Below are 17,290 nucleotides of genomic sequence, written 5' to 3' on the forward strand. Positions count from 1 at the left end.
TAAAAAAGGCTACTCGTGTCGCACAGCGTATACTATATTATTATATACTATACATTTCGTTTCTATTCTGCAGTTATGTACAACTTAATGTTTATTATAGTTTTCTTATTGATAAAAAAAAAATATTGGTAATACATTTTTATTTTATTTATTGTTAAAACAACAGAAACAGTAAGTATATACATACATAATTATATATTTATAATTGTTTTATTTCATTATATTGTATTTTTATTAATAAAACTTTTTTTTTTTTTTGTACATAATAAAAATATTATGCTAGATTATACGTGTATAGCTTGTCGGTTACGATCATTTTTTTTTTCGAAAGCACCAAGGAAAAATAATTGATTAGATAATATTATACAATCAACGCTTTGTTTAAAACAAAAACAAAAACAAAAAAAAAAAAATGTTATAACAAAATACTCTCTTCGTAATATTTATAAAACGTCGTTTTTAATACATATACCTATTTACAAAAACAATTTGAGCTAAACGCATTGAAAAATTACACTTAAATACAAATATTGTACTAAAATTACATATTTTATACCTACTCGTTTAGAAAATAAACGTTAAACAATTATATACAATAAAAATAATGTTATATTACCTACCATCGATACGAGACGTGTGTTATTATGGAAATTCTATTATCTAATATTATCATTGTACTATACTTAATCGAATAGTTACTCTTATTTTTTTTATTTTCATTTTTTTGGCCGTAAGTATAAAATGTACCGGCATCCGTCGGTGTGTTCTTATTGGAACAATTCTTTTTTATCCGTATAATATTACATGTATGTATGTTTTTTTTTTTTTTTAGAAATTGCTATTATTTTGTTTTAATGTTGTTTATTGTTTATTTTACGTTCCGTGGTTGTGATTTTTAAGGTTGTTCGTATTATGTTATATTTCTCTATTAAGTTTTTATTACACCATTGACGTTCAAACTTTTTGGTATTTTTTTTTTTTATATATTCTTTTCTCAACACATCCCTCTTCAGGGCTTTTAATACTAGTGTAAGATCCTGGCCGTGTCTGTGTTTAGAATACTATCTTTGGTCGTTTCGCTCAGTTGTTGTCGTCGGACGGACAGAGCGTTTTATTCGTTGCATACGATTTTGCCAAGTGTAACCGCTGCAGTTGGCAACACCGTACGCTTTGTGGAAAACCATTGTTTTTCCCTACGACATGCACTGTTGCTGTTCGTATCTGATGCACATGCCCAAGTTGTCTTCGGGGTTCTCCTCTCTGTTGCCGGGTCCGAATTGGACGCGCATCACAAAAGGCGTCGTACTACCTGTAATCGAATAAAAATATTAAAAAAAAAAAAAAACAAATTCCAATCATCCTCTCCGTTAGTCACATCAATGGTCACAATTCGAAAAAGGTTCGAATTTTAATGATACGGATAACCGCTTATTCTAATCTACAGAGTGTCTCAAAAAGAATAGTGGGGTTTCAAACGGCTGTGAAATATTGGACCTACAGCGCTCTGGTAGGGCTTGAATGAAAGAGAGAGTTGTCAAGTTTCGAACGCCTGCCGTTTGAAACCCCACCATTGTTTTTGAGACACCCTGTACATTTACAATAAAATAATTTAGGTAATGGTGTACTTATGATTCACAAGTGAGTGAGTTGAGTGCAAACCGTTATCATAAACTAACCCTATCTAGTGCCTTAACGCTCGGAATTCAATACTGACTGAAGATCGAGGAACTGTGGTGCGACACAGATAAGGTCGACGTCTCATGGTTGCCTGTTGGAGGGAATGCAGTTGCAAGGAAAATTCAACAACTGTGGCTGATCAGATCGAGGTAACACTGTGTGAGACACATGCCTGAACGTCCGGGACACCGGGTGCATAGTTTACCACTGTTGGTTAAATTTTAGTTTGATCAAAAATCCTTACTTTAGTTTGAAACATGCCAAAAAAAATATAACAGTTTTCAAGGTCAATATAATGCATAGGCTACTACACATTTAGCCACTTTTTCATTGTACATCCCATAGAGTTTGAAATACAAAGAGATGAACTAACAAATATTATACTAGCTCTAACACAGTAGTGAAGTAAAACGAAGGACTAAAACCAGTATGACCACACAAATGAATAAAAAGTCTTTGTTGTTTAGCAGTTGGTACTATATGTGATAAAATAAATTCTATCAAGTCAAAACGAACTCAAAGACGTCCATGACTTGAGTATGAAATATTTTTAACGGAATCTTTGGTTTTCAAATAGTTCCATTTTCAATTGTAAAAAGTAATATGCGATAAGGATATTTTATTATTTTTTTAATTTGTGTTGTCGACCAATCCGTGGCCGTTTGAAGATAATAACTATAAGTAAACGGATGATTACACATCCGCCATACATACTTTCGATTCGGCACGGCGTTTCTTTGTCCGAGCAAAATGTATTTCCGCAATGCAACAGGTCACAAATTCCAGGTCCGCCTTGAGGCTGCAAGACAAACATCAAATAGAATGTCACAAAGTGATTCGAAGAGAGATACACGAGATAAGTGATAAGAGATACGTGATAAGAGCTAAGAGATTAGTTTTGAGTGATAAGAGATAATAAACATATGCATAATTTAATATTTTTTCTGTGAAGCTGAGAAAATAACTAGATTCTTTTTTAATTTAGCTGTGTGTTATCACGTTCGTCGGTTTATGAAATTCCTGGACGCGCCACTGCGATTGTTGAAAACCACTTGACTGATATTTAAAATGTAAACATAAACGATAACAGACAAGAATGTTGTGGTGGAGAGCGCACCTTATTATTACTGTTATTATTATGTACTATAATTATGCATGGGTTGTGTGTGCTATTCATACTTACTGTCAGGAATTCTTCAGAATCGCAGGGCATCATCACTCTGTCGCTGCACTCTCTGAACGCGTTTAAAGAAAGCACTTGGCTGCCACCGCCGCCGTCGCCGGATCCTTCGACAGAGCTGTCTAGACAAATATTAAGAAAAGAAAAAAAAAATGTTAATCCTTAATTTATTCCTTTAATCTCTAACCGATTGCCAGCCACAGTACACTGCCATAAGCGCATTTACCTTCCGTAATGGGCGGTCCTATTTTGAAAGAGTTCTCGTCACAGGGTTCGTACACTATTGAACACATACCTGGAAAAATATATTTAGTAAGAAATTTAACCCACACAAGCGGAGCTTCAATTGGGGGGCAATGTTTCATTTAATAATAATTCCTGTATGGTCCACATCCTCCCCTCCTGGACCCGGCCACACTTGGATTTTTTTAATTATAATTTTAAAAAAATGTTTTTACTTTGTTCTTGTCTCATGCAAATGACATAATCCTGGTCGGCCAGATGGCGACCGTTGATGGCGTAGTTCATCGTTTGTATCGTGCCCGAAACGCCTTGGAAGTACTGAAGACATCCGGCCGGCGCCCTTTGGACAAACTCTATTTGGGTTATCTAAAAACAACGCAGCACAATTATTATGCGCACAATGTAGGTACATTTTGTTGACGTTTTTGCGGTTTTCCACTCACTTTGATTTCCCACATTCGGTTGTAGTTGGCTTTCGTCAGTCGGATGTTGATCGTGACCGCATCTTTAACGTCGTCCACGTCGTAGTACACTGCGGTAAATCAAAAAACGCATGTCTTAGACATTGCCTTGTTGCACAAAAGATATACCACAAGAACAATACCACAATAATGGATAACAAAAGAAGAAAACCGACGTGTGTCGCCTGGCAGATAAACCACACTGCACTTATTATATAGCAGTACAGGATGATCCGTTTAACGTGTAAGACACTTCTCGATACCTCTTAAAAGAAATTTCGATTTTACAGGGTGAGCACAACTTGTAATTAGTGCTACATTTATTATTATTTCAACAAATCTCTCAAAAGTTCGTTAAATGTATGCGTTACCATTTAAGTTTCGAAAGTTGATGTAAAAATTATTAGTTGGGAAATGGGATAGGAACATAAAAATTTGTGGGAAACTGAGATCACATTATATAAAAAAACACTATGTAAATAAAAATCCAATTATCAATTAAACCCAATGAGATATCATCAGTGGTGCACGATAAGTCATCACTTTGCTTATGTTCTTTTTTTTGTTTACCTTTGAAACGATAACGTACAAACTTAATTAACTGTTTACTTGCAAAGGTGTCTCAAAATATATCGAATCGTTCAAGATTAAAAAAAAACATCACCTATTCGACTTTGGAAAACAAATTTAAGTAACCAATGGAGTGTATTAAAAATATTTCATTAGTTAATGAAATATGTATCAAGTATTTTAGGTGTTTTTCATATATATATATATAAAATTAACTTTGTCAACTGGATCACCCTGTACATGTGGTACGGGAGGCCGGCTATTAACGGGCGAACGGGCTGTAATAATAGAGTGGTATTTGTTTTTGGATTTTAAAAATAATAGCTCATGTGTATATGTATAATATATACTGTACTTGAACGTGGAGAGATATTTTTTTAACATAGGTATAGGTATATTATGCTGTTGTCTAGTGGAACGCTTCTGTACTCAAAGTGCCATTACATTAGACCGTTTTGTGTGTATAAAGCTATACAAGAGAGAGAGAGACGATTTCCTTTTTATAGGTGTGTATTATTATCTCTATATATATATATATCTTATTATTGCATCTATCGTTAACGCTGCTGCGTTTTCGTACACACAATGTATAATGTGTTATGTATTTTTTATTTCTCTGTTTATCGATTTCGGAACTTGGGGGAGCGCATCAAAAGCGCATAAAAAAAAAATATGAGGTGGAAAAAAAAACATAACCAACCCGCAACAAACGTACATACGAGGACATGGTTTGTCTCTCTACCGTCAGCGCGTTGTGTGTCAATTGATCACGTCCTATTTATTATATTGTATTGTTTTTTTTAACCGTTTTCCAGAACCGACGCATCATAAATCAACTGATGATAATATTATACACGGGTGACCCTAATATAACAGCACTATTGTATACCCGTGTGCTCTCCAACAACGGCTGGTGGTGGATTGCGGATCTCTAATGGCAGGTAACGCCTTATTCCGATGTACATTTAGAATGTGATTAGAGGTACTTAGGTGATTTACGGGACAGAGTGAAGTGAGCCACATTTTTAATGATAACAATCTGGCTGCCAGACAAAGTCAACGTTATATTGGGGTTTGGAGGAAATGTAGAACAAACAGAATGAATATTAGTGCAATAGGCAGTTTCGGCCCAATTCAATACTGGATTTCAAGCATTTTTAACCCACGAAAAGGCTCTATGGACAAAATCAAGTAGATACATACCGTGCTGACCACTGTTGAGGCCGCAAAATTTCAAATTGCTCGATCTCGCCCCGCTCACTACAAACGTGTCGGTCTCGCACACTCCGGTTTTCCTGTTGGGCTGTGCCTGCAAACGGTTAGGTTAAGTTAAGTTAGGTTAAACGAAAAATATTGCTATTATTTCATCTTAGATACGAGGCCGAGAAGGTAGAACATAGAACTTATTAGACTTTTTCAAACTATTCTTCTTTACACTTTTATAGTTAATAGTTTGCCTAAATTCGATACAACAATATAATCCCATTCCTTACATTATGCGAAAACCCTATGAGTTAAGTTAGGCTAGGTATTTTTAATGCTATAAAACTGTCAGTAAACTATTCTCAACTTAAAAAGTTAAACAAATATACACGTTACCAGTTGAAAAGCTCAAGTTCATAAGGGTTTGACCGCACAAAGGATGGGGTTCACTATCAGCTATAAAAGTATTTTCTTCTCCTCCTTAGCCTTCATCCCAACTGTTTGAGATCTCTCACATCATCTTTGCATACAGCAGCAGTCCTCATTCTCTTGCCCCTTTTTCGTGTATGTTTATTTTCAATTAACATTCTTACTGTTTTCGATTCCTCTCTCTTCCAAACCGTCTCAATCTATTTTCTCTCCTTTTTTCTTCCGCTATCCAAGCCTCGCTTAAGCTACCTCTTCCTTGCCATTCTCATCTCCGCTACACACTGCTTTCACTAGTTTTTTGTCTACTGCTCAAAAAAAAAAATAATAATAAAGGTTAATTTTAAAAACAGTGTAACGTGTTCTGAGATATTGACTGAGACAGTGCGTGACACGGTTTTTGCTTTGATTTGATCGTGTTGACAGTTTGCAGACTTACCAGATTGAAATGCACAAAGTCCAAGCGTATCTGACTGATGTCGTCGGAGACCTTCTTGATGCGGATCGTGCACTCGCCCACGTCGTTCAAAAGCCCCGGAAAATTCGGGTTGACAAAGTACGTGACGTTATTAGCCACCTCTGCGTTACACGACGATGTGACTGCCAACAAAATTACACACACCACACTTTATTATACAGAATGATCCACCCTATGTAAGACACTGTCTTTTTGGCAGTTGCGACTTTTAGGTCTTCGCGTGGGGACGTGTGGATTGGAACGCTTGTGTTGTCCAAATGTTTGAAGCTTTTGTGGCACCCCAGAGAGCGATGCCTTAAGACCACATTGATGGAAGGGGAGTGTTTTTTTTTTTTGCAGAAGTAAACGGTTGTTGGAGACGTTCTTCGTGTTAGACTGAATCACAGTGGTCTTATAAAGTTCAGATAATGTTTAAAGTATTGAAAAATATGGTCAAATACGGATCTTATACAATTATGTCTTATACAGGGCGTTGTTTTATTTGTTTAACTAAAAACTAAACGTCTCCGATCGGTTCGTGTGTGTAGTGGAAATCGAATACGAACAAAATAACAATAATTATAATATTAACATAAAATACAAGACTTACAAACGCAGCACACGCCGAATCCCAAAGCACAAGGACCGCGTGACTCTCCATTTTGAATCCTGCACTCGTACGCGTTCAGACACAACCCTGTAATATGAAGAAAAAACATAAAATATAAACATAATATCCGTTTATAACCGATAACTGATAAAAAGTAGTCGATTAACGATGGTTAATGGTGAAAACATTAGAGATGTTTGATATATTTTTTTAGACCACACTGTACAACAGATGGACGGATGTTTTTTCATCACTTGGTCACACTGACCTGAGGTTGTTAAAGTTTGTTTACATTTTTTAATTTTTTTTTATAGCGCGCTATCTGTTGTTATTTAATCTGTGATAATATCGCGGTGATACGGTTATCAATGATAACAGTGTCTTGAGAAAAAAAACAATAATATTTTAAAATAAGAAGTAAAAACTTATATTATCACATCGAGTACCCACCGCTCAACAACAAAGACATTTTTTTTCCTTTTGTGTGGTCATACTGATTTTAGTTTTTTCTATCGTTACAGTTAGTTCTCTTTGTATTACTACTCTATAGTTTAAACTTTGGTAATGTATATTTAATTAACGTTTCAATTTAAGAATCAGTTTATTGAACATTTTCACTGGTCGATAATCAGTTTTCAGTAATTTAGGCAAATGTTTGATAATTTTTATAATGTTGTCAAATAGCAAGTGTTCGGCAAAATTAATCCACAAAATATAAAGTTTATAAACAGTTATGTTATTATATTGCAGATAAAGTTAAGGTCGATACGCGTGGACATAAAAGTAGGTATATAGCTCAGGATTAATTACTATCAATATAAGGATAATAATTAATTAGACACAAGATTTCTCTTAAAACAAATGCAGTTTTGTAGTTGTTCTTTTTTGGAGACGCTTAGAGTTTATCACGTTTTCCGATATTAGACAATATTCAAATTTTTATCTTTTTTAATATTATAAGAACACTAATAATACTCGCATTTTTTAGTATTTTTCAGAGCTCTATGGACATTTGAAACTTAAAATATGGTAACAAAATTAAGAATAATATTCCGAAAACGTAGACCGGTCGACGACCAATTTTTAGATAACTGCCAAAGTTTAAAACCCACACTGTCGAGCTAAATTTTAATTACTGGTTATTGGCCAGTTAGCAATTGTCAGCAAATTGTTCTCAATTGAAATACATACATTACCGTATGAATTTCAAAAGTCTTTTAGTGTTTTTTTTTTAATAATATTGTAAAATAACATACACAAAAATGATTTTGAAAAAGAAACCCTACAAAACTGCAATTATTTTTAAAAGCTATCGAGAGTGTCTTTACTACACTTTCGGTTAAGGTGTAACGTTTGTACTGGGATATTTTATTCCTGTATTTTTATATTTATCCCTTAAGTATAGAGAGAAAAAATAATAATAATAATTTTTAGCGCTTACCTGTTCTCCGGGAATCGTCGGACAAGCACTCTTCGGTTACGGGCACTGGAAAGAAGTTCAACACTGCCAACAACAAATTCCAAAACATGATTAATACATCGGTGATAGCGTCGATAAAAAAAAAATAATAATATTAAAGGACATATACATTAACGACAGCACAATATTACGGTGTGTGGGAGTAGCGCGTGTGGAGAGGACCGGATTCGACATGGTAATTAGATGCCACTGGAACGGCAGCACACGCTATTCAGACTAATTTACAAGAAACATAATATTGTATATATATATATATATATATATATAAAATAATTATTCATTTTTACTCTCACGGTTCTGTATTTTAACTCCACGCACACCAAAAAGAAAAAAAAATAAGGGCGGATTTCTTTATTTTACAAAAAAAAATCCATCGGCCACCGCGTTGAGTATTATTTTTTTTTTTGTTAATTTTGAACGTTTCATTCGAGTGACCTAAATAATTATTTTTCCAGTCGATGGCTAATGCGATGGCATCGCCTTGGCCCAAGAGTATACAGAGCATAGGTTTACATAATACCGTAGAGTCCTATACCGATTTGTTATCATTTTGTAAAAGTGTTTTTTTTTCACGTAGGTAGTAAACCCACAACGAGTCATAGTGGTATTATACAGGGTGTTCCAGCATGAAAGGTAAGTAATAGGTGATTGGACATATGGGGGAACCCCAAATAAGCCCCCCGTTTTCATTTTTTCGACAAGTCAAAAATTGAAGATTTCGACAGTTAAGTAAAAAAATAATGACTTTAAAAAAAAAAATTATTCCCTGTTATTCAGTGCAAAGAACTCACCTTAAAAGATGGGTCACATCATTTTCAGTCTTTTTCAGCCCCTAACTCTTCTCTTATCAATTTTTTCTTACCTCTAGTCTCTAATCATTTATCTCTTACCACTAATATCTTATTATTTATTTCTTATCTCTTGTTTCTAATTATTTATCTCTAATTTCTTATCATTTAGCACCTATCTCTTATAATTTATCTCTAATCTCTCATAATTCATCTCTTACCCAATTATCTCTTTTCTTTTATCTCTTATCAATTATGTCTTAGCATTTATCTTTTATCACTTATCATTTATTTCTGGTCTCTAATCATTTTTCTATTATCATTTTTTGAGTTAGGGGCCGAAAACAAGTTACACAAGTGCAAAAGTTCATTGTAAAAGTGAATGATCCCCTTGTAATTGAATTAGGAAATAACGAGCTTTTTGTGAACTAATGCGAAGGAAAACAATACATTATACAAATATTCATTCAGTGTTTTTTTATTTATTTTCGGAGTTACTTCTCTTCCACAACGAAAGATATGAAAGAAGTAAGACTGAATTCAGCAAAAATATGTATATTTCGAAAATTTCGAGTTACACCACTTTTGCAATGAACCACTAGATCTGTAGCGTTTAACAGAAAAATCAGTTTGGCAACTTATCAACAATTATTATTGACAAACTGTAACGTTCGGTATTCATTAATGTTAAATACAATCTAAGAAGTCATGTCTACCTCAATTTTTTTTCCCATTTTTTTCAAATCGGTTTTGGACTTGTCAAAAAACTGTCAAAAAATATTTTTCTGAACTTTCTCGGAAATTTCTATCGTTAGTATTGTACTGTTAATCTATTTACAAACTGACAGGACATTATGAACATGCAATACTGTAAATTAATTCTAAGAAAGTGTTTTAAAAAGTTCAAAGTTTTTCTATAAATCCCATCGCACTCCGTTCCTGTCCGAAGTTTCTTATCATTGACAAACGAATGTAGAACAAACAAAAAAAAATAGGAGAAGGCTACACATTTAATTAACTATAGTTAATATTATTACTGAGATCGAACGGATGCTATTATTATTTTAATAACGATCCGCTTGTTTACAACGTTTTTTATTGGGATAATTTATTATTTGCTACGCTTAAGGAATAAAAAAAAGGCACGCTCAATTTTACTCCTATTTTTAAAAAAAATGTTTTCCAATAAGCTAACTGCGGTTTTCCGGTCTAAAGAAATATAAATGGTATATTTTCTTTTCAATAAGACAAATTATTGTACAGAACGAGTCGAGAATAACACAAGACAAAATGAAATGTCTTCACAAAAATCCCAAAACGATTACATAGTTGTTCGGTCAAAGCTAAATCTTATAGTGAAAAAAAAAATATATAACATACATATGTTCAAAAGGTTATTTCTTTTTGGCATTGGTGCGCAGCTCAAAAGGTATATGGACCAATATTTCTTTGTGTACACGGTTACAGAAAACCTAAGAAATAGTATACCAAAGTTACTTTTTGTGCAAGACTAGTTGTTGAAAAAATTCATCTCTTCCTGTTTAACACACTGACTTTTCGGTAAAAACATTAGCCAAAAACACAATGATAAACGTTGCCTATTATCTAGTTTGGCCTTTTAGTAATCAGATTTAAGGTGGATCTTGAGTATACTTAAATAGTATACAGTAAAAATGTTTAATTTGAAAAATCCGTCGTCGCTTCAAAACACAATTTTAGTGTGCCTAAGTAGCGTTTTTTTTTTTAGCCGTATTTTATATTTTTACCCTTTGAGAGTGGTTTTTATCACTTTTGCTAATAACATGTCCTTACCGAATAGAAACCATCAACTAGACCATCAAATTTTGGTAGATTTTGTTTTAGAGTAAGTTTAAAAGACAAAGATGACAGCTTTTTCTAGAAATTAAATACTTGACATGAATAATATGTCTTATGGCACAGTGCTGACGTCATTATGGAGGAGTATGGAGGATATATGGAAGATGATTATGGAGATGATTTAGAGATAGTGGATTTGAGATAATAAATTAGAGATACTAGATTGCAGGACATATCCCCATGTATTGATTTATCTGCATAAAGTGAGGATACTGTTGTAACTTTTTATTCTACCTAATAGTTTATGTATTTATTTTGTTATAAACTATTTTTTTTTTCCAGAGAAATTGCACGTTCTTATGGACAACAAAATATTTCAGAAACGCTTTACTGCGTTTATTCTGTTTATTGTCGGCCAGCCGATAAAAATAAAAATATCACATTGGTTATGCCAAAAGCTGAATATTAATTAACGTGTCGCGTTTTTTATTAACAAAAAAAAAAAATAAACCGATAAATTATTATATTTTTTTTTTTATAAATGGTTAATTTGCCCAAACGTTTCTCACGCGTGACAAATTATAACAAAGTGGAAAAATAATTTTAAAAATACACAAATTGTCAATCGACGGGCTGTCAGTTTCGGTCAACAAACATGCCCGTCAAAATATCTATTAGAAAAATTAGTTTGTTATGTTTTTTTTTTTTTTATCATAGTTGTAGTAGAAGTAGAATGGCTTAATGTAATTTTTCTATTCACGACCATACACAAGATGATTCTTTTACATTTTAACATTTTGTCACTAGGAGTCGACCGGACTAGACACTCGACTGGAGAATATCATTTATCATTTGTAAAAAGTTAAAATCATTCGGTTAATTGGCTTTTTTGTTCGATCAACATGTGAGTATTACACTTTGAACTAGACAAATTTAACAAAAGGTGTTAACGTTTTCACTAAGTCTTTTTTTCTTAAATCAATTAAAATTGTTGTGGTTTTTTTTACAATATTATAAAAATCAATAAATATTTACCTCTTTTTTGAAGGTTTTCCAGAGCTCTGTCGACTTTTGAAACTTAAATGGAAAAGCACTTGCATTTCGACTGGTCGATAACCGGTTTTGAGTAATTCATTTTAAAGTTTTTTAAGTTTAAAACTTAGGAGGGTAATTTTAAGTGAGATCAAGTTTTAAAAATCGACAGAGCACTGGAAAAAAGATAATGTTTAACTGTTATCTAATAATAATTGTACAACAACATGGACTTTGAGTGTCTCCAAATAGAAAAACCACTCTCATTCTCAAGGTTTATTAATTTGTAGATAATTGTTTAAAGCAAACTATTCTATACTTGGGTAAATTACCTATGCAATTATCTGTCCTAAAATATTTTTTTAATTGCCCACTACTAAACTTATTTCCTGAGGAATTGAATTCGACCAAATTATTTATCTTGAAGACTTTTCTCGGTCCTTAATTAAAACTTTTGTTGTATTGCTTTCAATTTACCCGCCAGAATATTACAGAATTATAAGTGTATTGTATGTTTAATTTAGTTTACTTTTATAACTAAAAGTGATTAAATTTTATCATTTTTACACCAAGTAGTATTATTATAGTAAAAAGCTATATGAACGATAATATTACCAGTGTGCCATTAATCAGTATCTATTTAAATAGTCAACCCGTTTATCAGATAATTGACTAATTTTCAAAATAAATAAAGTAAGACGTTTATAATATTTTATGTAAAAAAATTATGCTTTAGGGCAAACAATTTTTATAAAATAATTTCCATGCTCACTCAGATGAATTGTTTTTATTAAATTATACATAACGACACTATTAGTGTATTATGTGCAAAATAATATTTTTAAAAAATTGTTCGTTTGATTGAAAAATGTTTTTTTTTCTTTTTTTGTTCTTTTACAGTTAATAATTTTGAAACACAGGAAACGCTTTAGCGCATTAACGAGCTACTCGGTCACAAGTATTTGTCCTTGGTTCAAATAGTTTTTTAATTTGTCTGGCTATTTTTGAGTTTTTTTTTTTTTTTTACTTTAACGCTACCGAAAAGTAATATGCTTGTTCTTAACACCTACAGCTAACTCTTTGTGCCCAGTTCTAATATTACTTATGAATAGTGTTTTATTTGTTTTTTTCTATATTATGATATCTGTGTTTATACTGTGCAGGGTTTCGTCAAACAATACATCTGCTGCGTTATATACCTATTTTAATCGAAAACATCAATTGCATATTTGATTGTGTTTTATTCGCCGACAATAACATTATTGTAATAATTGTGTATGAACTTGACAATAACAAAAAAAAAAAAGAGAAAGCCTATTTTTTGACAATGCCACGTTAAACTTTATTAGATCAAACTCTTCATTGTGTGTGTGTGTGTGTCTCTTCGTGTGTAGGTCATAATTTCACAAACGTACCATTTCTTCTGTACCATTTGTTCGACCGAATCCAATGGCAGAATAGCATTCACAAGAAGATATTATACCTTTCGGCTGTAAAGCCATTGCCAAGCATAAATTTCCGGTCGTTGTTTTCAACGCAATTGAAATCACTGTAAACGATTACAGAACGGTTTGGGGCTTTTATTGGAGCAGTACTAGAAATATAAATATTAGAGTAATCGGCTAAAAAAAAAAAAAAAACAATTTATATAGATGGAGATGACCTATGGGGGATATGGCATAGGCTAAACGGGTAGAAAAGTATATACACATCAGCCAATTATGATAGAGGAGGAGCTAAGTTTTAAAATGTACTTTTTTGGGGATTTTTATACCTGGTCACCCATACGATATATAACTTACTACAGAATAACTCTGAATTTCAATCAGATAAACCAATAGACTTCAAGACATGTTTAAATTGCTTATTTTATTTTACTAGTTTAATATTTTGATTTCAAACATAACATAGGTTTACAAACGTTTTTTTTCCTGTCGTTTAACAATACTAGAAAATTACCAAGTACTGAACTTTTTTTTAATATTTCCCAGAACGTAATTACTTAAGTATTTTTTTTTTTTTAATTTCGTCCGGTCGATAACCAGTTTTGGATGTTTACTTTTAAAGTTATGCGGTCGAGCAGATTAAAAGTATAATACTTCATTCCGCGCCCTTTCTCTTGTCCTAAATTAGGTATTTTAAACCTCAATAGGTTCAAAAGTAGTCGTTCGAATCCGATTGTCGAGACCAGTCAACGTTTTCAGTGAATACCGTTCAAGTTTATAAATAGGGTAAAAGTAAAAGGGTAAATATACTGTAGTAAAATTACATCAGTGAAAATAATATTATCAAAAAGAAAAACTAACTGCCTTACTTTGTGAAGAGGTCATAGATTATTTATTTATTTTAATGAAAAAAACCCCAAAAAATGTGTGTGTGTGTGTGTGATGAGAATTACACTTTAACTTTTCTAATAAATAACATAAATTATAATAATACATTTCTAGGTCGCATCGTGTGGCCGAGTCATCAACAGGTGTCCGGAAATCGTTTTCGTTACATTTTTGCTCACCCTATATGAATGGGAATTTGTTAAAAGGAACATAATATTATGTAACTTTTCAGCAGAAACGAAAAACTATTTTGCTGTTTATAAATTCTCATATTCAGATCAATTGTCACGATTTCGATTAAATAGCCAAACAATTTCTGTGACATAAGTGAACACTTATAACAAATTCTAATAGTTGTTAATTTGAAAACAATATACAATTATTGTCTTTGAAAATAACGTTATAGTACATTTTCATTTATTATATTATCTAATCGAGTATAATATAACAATGAAAATAAATAGCAAACTTTGAATACTAACCATATACATATATTATACAACATTATACGGCAAATAAATCGTTTGCCATAAAACTTATTTGGTCAAGTATGTGTGACCAAGGTCCTTTTTAACAAATTCCCATTTATATATACAAGGTGATCCGACTAACGTACGACACTCATTTTCTCTGAAAATATGAATATTTTGAGAATTTTTTTCTCCCTAAACTTTTAGGTACACATTTTTCAATATTTTGAAAATTTTTATCGCCAATCTTTATAAGCCAAAAAGGGGGATTTTTGAGTTTTTTAAATGGCAACACATGTTTTTAATTACATAAATTTGTAGGAAAAAATTGTTTTAAAAATATGTTAGCGTTTGAATTTTTTATTTTCAGTTGGATCACCCTGTATATGTACAATTTTTTTTCAAGTGTTTCGCGATTAATATCTTTTGATAACATTATTATTATTATTATTGTTTGAGATTTTCGCATCATATAATAATTATTACTGTTGTACTTGAACTTGAACTTGGCCGGCGCGCACCGAGAATAAACGACTGAGTTTCATCGACCAACAGCGGCCTTGCCACTTGTGTACTTACACAACCTATCGGTTGTATTTATTTCATTACCATTTCATTAGGTATCATTGTGTTGCCCGTTAGCGTTTGTTTTGGTGTTCGGACACAGCAGCTATATAGCTAGGTCTGAGTGTGTCGGAGACTAAAACCCATAACACCGCTATGTGGAATAGTAAACCGGCAATGACCTGTATACAGCAGCTGGGCACGCACGAGCCCCACATATTATTATCATCATTGTACCGCGACGGGTCAGCAGCAGCAGTAGCCACAGTGATTGCATGTTATTATTATTACTATTATTATCGTGAAGGTACTTCCTTCCTTTCGAGTGGAGTGTGTGCAAACGATCAGTGTGTTTAAATCGGACCAACCGGTGTGTAGAAGAAGGTAAAAAAAAATTTCGCTCCAAGCCACACGTTTCGGCTGTGTTTTATTTGTTTGAACAGCATCACCAGAAAGCTGAGATAATTTTACATAAAAAAGTGATTTTTAAGCCGAAGATACTGTAAAAAAAAGTTATAAAAATGAAGTGTCGAGAAACAACAATACTTTTTATGATTATGGCCAAAAAAATCTAAAAAATAAATCCAAACAAATTCTTTTCATCAGAAATTAGTCGTTGACTTTTTAAATAGGCGGTATTCGTTCAATTGTAACAGTATACAATTTTACTTTACACATTTTGTGAGTAAATAATTTTATGAGAAAAAGAAAAACAATGAATTTGGAAATTTAATTTTTTTTTACCTATTTATGGACATTATACACCCGTACGAAACGCCTAAGCACATTTAAAGTATTTATATTTGTACAACTTTATATTTGTTCCAAAGCGTTCTCTCGACAAGAGGGTAAAATATATTAAGACGTTTTAATGGTTAGGTTAGGTTAAGTTAGGTAAGTCTTAGATTGCATGGCCTTGCAAATGCAATGCTTAGAGTTGCACTTAGTTATATGTCAAATTAATTAAAGTTGTATTAATTTGATTTGTAACTCACCGTTCTCTCAACTCAAAATTAAAAAGTTGCAACCTTTACTTGGCATTTATCCCAAAATCAGCTTTTTTTTTGTTCCAATTTAATTGCATTTAATTCATTTTTGCGGGTATTTTTTTATGACAAAGCAAAATTTCAGATCAGCTTATTTAGAAAAAAAATAGTCCTAGTGACACAAATAAATTGCTTAGCTTTCAAACGATACAAGTGACTTTGCTGCAGGAAAATTTTTGGAAGAGCTGCACCAAAGAAGTCAACTTGTGTTTTCATACTCAAAAAATCTGTGTATATTATTGAAGATTGCGTTTTAGTCAATTTAACATTATTTGTTCGTGGAGTTTTTCTAAAGGATTATCAGGCGGTCGTCGAGTCCTGAGAGATAGATTGAGATGAAAACCTAAGCTGAGCATAAAAGCAACATAATATTGAGATGTTTTTTTTTGGAAATAACAAGCGCAGTGACAAAATCGAAACATCCCTGAATAGTAATTTAGAAGGATTTAGCAATATATATTTTGATGGAAAACTATTTTCCAAATGGGTTTTAACATACCTTTTCCGGTGCTCTTCGACGAACCCGGCCACGACAAACTGGGCCACGGCCAACAATTGGCGGTCGCCGTCAACGTGCTCAGCGTAAACAGCACTGCAGCAAACACACCTGTATTCATTTTCTATCACATTAACATTGAATTATTTATGAAATGAAATGAGTTTTTTACCACCGACAATAAAAAAAACACCACACGTGACAGACGGTCGTCTCGGACTGAACTGAGAGACACGATGACACGGGCTCGGCGAACCCGCTCGGTGGGAATACCGGTTCCTGCGGATATGCTTTTCCTTTTGCCCGACACCATCACACACAGCTGCCCGCACATCTCAAGTCATTCGTCTTGGCGATATGGTTAGGCCAAAGTACACACAAAACGTCTACGCGCCCCGTTTAGCACGCATTAATTCGGGGTCGGCGACTCGATGAC

At 32.9% G+C, this 17,290-nt stretch overlaps 1 protein-coding gene across 1 annotated transcript; it reads right to left on the reverse strand.

The window, feature by feature from the left end:
• Positions 1–292: 292 nt before the first annotated feature.
• LOC126833408 (uncharacterized) lies at positions 293–17,090 on the reverse strand. The gene is made up of 11 exons (XM_050564732.1): positions 16,858–17,090; positions 8,269–8,331; positions 6,828–6,914; positions 6,200–6,360; positions 5,335–5,440; positions 3,544–3,632; positions 3,316–3,466; positions 3,084–3,152; positions 2,861–2,979; positions 2,392–2,476; positions 293–1,309 (listed from the first exon to the last, which is right to left on the reverse strand). The coding sequence occupies exons 1-11, from the start codon at positions 16,973–16,975 to the stop codon at positions 1,194–1,196; spliced, it is 1,164 nt and encodes a 387-aa protein (XP_050420689.1). The 5' UTR covers positions 16,976–17,090; the 3' UTR covers positions 293–1,193.
• Positions 17,091–17,290: the final 200 nt, after the last annotated feature.

Source organism: Adelges cooleyi, unplaced genomic scaffold (assembly GCF_023614345.1).
Source record: "Adelges cooleyi isolate 19-005CV unplaced genomic scaffold, UGA_ACOO_1.1 ACOO_flye_CR_arks_rails_tigmint_CR_PRNA_2, whole genome shotgun sequence".
Lineage (NCBI taxonomy): Eukaryota > Metazoa > Arthropoda > Insecta > Hemiptera > Adelgidae > Adelges > Adelges cooleyi.